Genomic DNA, 6,000 nt, shown 5'->3' with positions numbered 1-6,000 from the left:
TTGACCATCTAGACTGTACCCTCAGAAGGAATCATCAAACCTCCTTTGTTTTTTAATGTGAGCAAGTGGTAGCTTTGATCATATGATGCCAGTACAGCATCTGTTACCAAACTAGCACGGCACACATCACAGGACAGCGTTCTCAAAATCCCGTCTAAGGGCTACCTCCCACTGCTTCCTGAGGTGGATTTCTTTGGGAAACCTTCAAAGTTTGGGAAATGTTAACAGCTAACAACAATCTACATAGTGACTAAATACGTTTAGCCAAAATGTTGTTTGGAGGGTCACTTGAACACATAAATGCATAGCTTTGCTATCTTAGCCTGGAGTAGCTAAAGTTAAGATTATAAAACGGGATTTTCTAATGGCCATGAAATGTAATCCCCTGGGATCTGGTTTAGAGCAGACAGCGGTTTGTACAATCCCAAGCAGCACATGTGTGAGGCATCTTTATCCATTACTTCACTCCACAGCAGTGCCACTCGCAATATGGCGGCATCATTGACGTACAATGCTGCTGGTCACGTGGCATCTAGTAATTCTATGTCTATGGTCACAGTCCCGGAGAGGTTGATTCACGGCAATATTCACAAGCCCTTATGAGTCGATCAACCACAGATTACAAGTCTGAGACATGGAGGGAACAGCCTTCATGCCAGCAGAGTAAGAGGTGCTGATGGCAGTGCGTGAAGATTTGATAGAAGAGGAGCCACGCAGCGACTAAGGAAAGATTTGATGGCTTAGAGGAGCATCACTTAAAGAATTAGTGCATAAAACAGTTAATCAGTGAAATCTGTGTAAGTTTTGTGTGCTAAATTGTTACATTGTGCAAAACGTACCCCATGTGAGATTATATTACTTGAAAGGTTATATGCACTCATGTAAGTATTGCATTCCATTTTTGTAATTTGAATATAATCAAATGCAAGAAAGGAACTTTCCAAATGTAAGACAGACATTTGTTTTTAGCTGATGTTAAGAGTTGTTCAAGTTGTGATTGAGAGATGTCGAACGTCATCGTGCCTACGCTGACCCCAGCGATGTTTGGTAATTACGCAACAAACGAAAGGTTAATAACTATCATATACAAATCTGCAAAAGAACACTCGCACTGTTTGAATGGTAACTTACATGGTTCAAAGGTGAGACCCGGATATTTGGCTTCAATACAGTCCTTACCAGAATCCGGCGTTGGCCCTTCTTGGCTCTCGAGTGACCTCGGTGGCAGAGCAGAGGAGTCCTCGATGTGTAGGAAGACACACAGAGATGGTAACCCCAGTTTGTGGATGACTTGTCCATTTTATTATTATAACACAACGGTGAATACACAACACAGAGCTACTCACGGACACTTCTCCTGCCTTCCACACCCCCCCTCACTAATTGCTCCTCCCTTTTCTTTTAAATAAATCAATAAACTTTATTAAAACTCCCTAACATGAAGTGCTGATTACATTACTCTCTTACCCCAGAAGAAATGTCGTCATTACTATAACATTTTCAGAAATAATAATAAATTCAATAACAATGCAATTCAACTGCTATCAGAATTCACCTAAGCATTGTTTAAATATTAATCCTTAGCTAAAGAAGAATTTCCAAATTAAATGAAAGAAGATGGTGATGTAATAAAGTCGAAACATCAACAATAATACTTCCACATAAAACGGTGCACAAATTTGGCATAAAGTAAGAGAGCACGTAGCTCTCATCAAAACAATACTAACAATCAATACAACTTAGTAGAACACAGTCCTTAAATCTTGCAGGTATGTTCCTCTGACATGGAGGCAAGTCCCTAATGAGAGGAAAAGAAGCTGATGATCCTGGGATACCTAAATATGCTTCAATCCTGGGGAAACTGGGTGGTGTGGACAGTCTTAACAGCATCATAGGCCCCCGGTCAAAGTAGAGCGATGGGGTCCCTGTTTTGATAGCAAAACAAAAACTTGCATAGGCATCAGAAACATCGTGGGCTTCTATACACCTAAGGTTGTACAGAGTACTTCCCTATCTGATTTAAGGGCTGCCAAGACAGCTGGTTTGAGAATGCCAGATTATTGTATTCATTGAGGCATCTATCCTCTAAACCTGCTTATCCGGGGCAGGAGGCAGCTGGAGCCCATTCTCCCCTAGTTGAGCTCCTCATTTTTTGCTTACTGCTGCCTGGGTGCCATTCTGAATAGGTTACATACTCCTTCAGTGGATAGTCTTGTAAAATTTCAAGAGCTCTGACTCGACAAGAAATACGTTATGTTTTTATCCATCCATTATCCAACCCGCTATATCCTAACTACAGGGTCACGGGGGTCTGCTGGAGCCAATCCCAGCCAACACAGGGCGCAAGGCAGGAAACAAACCCCGGGTAGGACGCCAGCCCACCGCAGACGTTATGTTTTTAGGTAGGCACAAATACCTCTCTGGATAATAACGAAGTCTTGCTTCCAGACTGGCTCCAGCTCTCTGCCATCTTTCTGTCAAATCAGAGAATGGATAGACACACAGACAGACAAGGGAGAGAGACACAACAATAATATTTTCTTCAAACTTGAAAGCATGGGTACACTCCTGCAAAACTGTGTTTTATAGTTTTCTTTTATTTAGACAACCCAAATAAAAGGCACATAAAACATTGGGCATATGTTTACATAATTATTATTTTGACAAACATACATTTAAAAAAATGTAGGAATGTTGTTTTCCTTTCTGCTAATCAGGAAGCCTAGAGTCTTCATATATACAAAAATTACCATTGTTAATGTTCTAATAAAAAAGATTTTATAAAAGGTTATTTAACTTTTCTCTTGCACAAATGTCTATCATTACTACCACATCTGCGGAACTAAATGGTATTGTACAAACATATACATTCATTTGCCTTCACAGGGGTCCAAGATCAGGCTATTGAGACAGTCTGCCACAGGTACACTGGGCTAATCAACAGTACAAGTAAAAAATTAATGTTATGCTACACAAGTAAACGCCATGTTGCATGAAGGCAACCCCCCCTCCCCCTTGTCCAAGAATCTGACCTAAGAATACGGCCACCATGTGCTCCATGGTGCCACAGGCAGGCAGGCAGTGGGTGGGGCAAGGGGGATGCTGAGAATGTATCTTGCAGGCTGTTGGTGAATGCTGACCACAGTGATAACTTTGCTACCATATGCTGCAATTGAATGAGGCCTGCTCCTATCTAGACATGCCCACGCATATATGCGGCCATTTAAATGAATGCACACTACCAGAATCAGAACGCATGCCGCATGAGGCAGGTCACATAATGCAATGAGGGTTATGTTTAATTTGCAACGCATAGGTGTTAATCTTCAATGAAAACCTGAATGAGGGGGTGTTTGGGCTGAATGAGGGGGTGTTTGGGCTGTGTAGATGACTTCATTTAATATTTTTCTTAAAACTGGTCATTTTTTTCTCCCACATATTTGTTAAGACCAAAATTGTCATTTTATTAATGTGATTAAAGAACAATTGAAAGTATACAACATGACTACTGAATGAAGACTTGGAAACCATTTAGGTTCAAGTAAGTTAGGTTTTATCTGATATCCATGGTTTATCTTCCTATCTTGTAGGTTTGGGTTGTTATTAAGACCCTGGAAACTAATAATGTCATCAGGTTTGCTAGCCACTCCTTCTTCTCAATTAGCATGATTAAACAAATTATAAACATTTTAAATATGCTATCATTTACACTTAAAACTTAAAATAACATTTCTAATTTAAAGTACCACTTCCATGGTTTGTTCAGCTGATGATTACTTAAACTTAAACAATTACAGTCAAAGTACTCAAGAAGATGTGGAAACTTGCTTTATCTGAATATGGAGGAAAAAAAAAAAAAAAAAAAAAAAAAAAAGAAAAGAGTACACAAGTTACAACATTAGCGTAAATCTTAGTCTTTTTCCCCTATGGAGTGTTGTAGTGTTTTAAAGACAAAAAAATTAAACATTTCTCTGTGCAAATGGGCATTTTTTGGGGATGGGCTGTACCAGATGTAACTTGAGTAATAAATGACCCCAATAACTGTGAAAAGGCAACAGCAAAAGGAACCTTAGAGGAACTTGCTGAAAAATATATTGGTTTGTGAAGAAGCAGTAAAATATGAATATAATTTTTTTCAGATTTCAGGAATTTCATGCATTTACAAACCTTTTGTGAAGTGCATGAAGGTCTTTTACACACTGGTTTAATCTTAAGTCTTTTGACGGTGGAGCCAGATGTAATGACAAAAATCACGTTTGATTTTTTGTGTTTTTTTTTTTTTTTTTGGTAAATGGACGGTGGCCTTTAAACACAGTTCTTGGATCGCACCTCAGTGAAAGGCGTGTTTTTAGTTTAGTTCAACCATGTATATGGTCTAATATATATTTACAAAGTAATGTTAAAATCCAAGATAATATTACAAGTTAGACATGAACTCTTAACAGTTCAGAATTATTGGACTTTCTCAGCAAACTTCCTGAGTGCATGGTCACCCTATAAATTCTACTCCCCCATTTCTCTGATATCCCGTCCAAAACAAAAGCAGGGTATAAACAAGAACAAAACATAAAATGTTACACTGCATGCTAGCATAACATTGCTGTGGCCACCAGGATCACTCGCTTAAGTCAGTTCTCCCCGCCGAGACACTCGATGGCACTTTGAACTCTGCGGCACCAACCTGCCAAATGGCAGACTAGTGTATAATCTGTTGTTTATTGTTAATACTGTTTTAAAATTAATAATGGGGTATGAAGCCAGAGCAGGTTTTGTTCTTCTTTCATTTGAAACATTGTAAGAGTAATGAAATTTGCCTCATATCTGAGTGAAAGAAAACAACTCAAATGCAGAAACATATCTCAGCATTCATCGTAAGGAAGCCATTTTACTGTATAGCCATGCGTCTTTAAAAAATAATAATAAAAAAAAAAAAACTACTGTAAGAAATGCACAAAAGAGTTGTTGTACTTGTGGTGACATGATTGGCAGGTTTCAAACAAACTTATCCAATCTAAAGTATGATACTGCTTCCGTACCTCATAAAAATAAAAAGAGCAGCACATCCCTGCTTTGACATACATTTCAGATAAAATAAATCTTTGCCCTCCCACCAAAAGTCTTTTTTTTCCTTTCCAATCCCTTTGTCATAAAAAAACAAAAAAACTTTAAAACAATATTAAATACTGATTTGCAGGCTAAAAAACAGACTGATGCACTGTGTCATAAAGTCCTTTGCACTTCCCTGTGCATTTACTTTTTATTTCACTCACCACACTCCATTCAGCAAAGTCTGCAACACAGACGAGCAAGATGCATAAGTTCATCTTGGAAGCAATGCATCCTTACGAATATGTTTTGTAACATACAGTTTATTCGGGAAATAACAACTCTGCATTTTGGATGTGTGATGCTTCTGAAAGCTCTAATACTACATCCGACCATCTCCTCCTCTTTTAGTCCCCGTAGCCATACTACACCCAAGCAGAGGGAGAGATTCTCACCATGCCTTCTCCATTCATGTGCCAGAAGAGCTTTACCAAGGCGGTGAAGATGGCAGCACCTGGGACAGGAAAGGCATGCTCTCCATTGGCCTCATTGCAATATTTAAAGGGCCTGTGATATTCATAGCAGTGGAGATTGGCATTGGTGTAGTTATGGCCACAGGGTGTGCAATATTCATGGGTGCTGTTGCTGGAATATTGACAGAGGTGATATTGACTGGTGCAGTTATCGTCACCGGATGTGGGATGTTGACTGGAGAAGTTATGTTCACTGTATTGGTTGTAATATTCATCTGTGCTGCAATGGTAACGGGACTGCTGATGTTGCCACGATTCATAGTAGTGGTGACCGGTGCTGAAGCTGTTACAGGAGTGGCTGATGCAGAGTTACACACCTCACTAGTGTCTATAGAAGAAACAAAAAGAAAAATCAAAAAGAATATTAGACAGTGGACCCTTATCAAGCTGATGTGGCATCAACCACTCTAGTACTAGAAAG

The 6,000-nt window shown here is 39.2% G+C and overlaps 1 protein-coding gene across 2 annotated transcripts in view; it reads right to left on the bottom strand.

Annotated features, from left to right (window-relative positions):
* Positions 1-2,576: 2,576 nt before the first annotated feature.
* The window catches only part of LOC114655824 (vascular endothelial zinc finger 1-like), a 78,538-nt gene continuing 75,114 nt past the window's right edge, over positions 2,577-6,000 (bottom strand). For both annotated transcript variants that reach the window (XM_028807084.2, XM_028807085.2), the window contains one exon: positions 2,577-5,907. In XM_028807084.2, coding sequence (XP_028662917.1) covers positions 5,534-5,907 — 374 coding nt within the window. In that variant the 3' untranslated portion in view covers positions 2,577-5,533. The remainder of the gene's footprint in view (positions 5,908-6,000) is intronic.

This window comes from Erpetoichthys calabaricus, chromosome 8, assembly GCF_900747795.2.
Source record: "Erpetoichthys calabaricus chromosome 8, fErpCal1.3, whole genome shotgun sequence".
In the NCBI taxonomy this organism is placed as follows: domain Eukaryota; kingdom Metazoa; phylum Chordata; class Cladistia; order Polypteriformes; family Polypteridae; genus Erpetoichthys; species Erpetoichthys calabaricus.
This window is presented reverse-complemented; position numbering and strand designations above follow the sequence as displayed.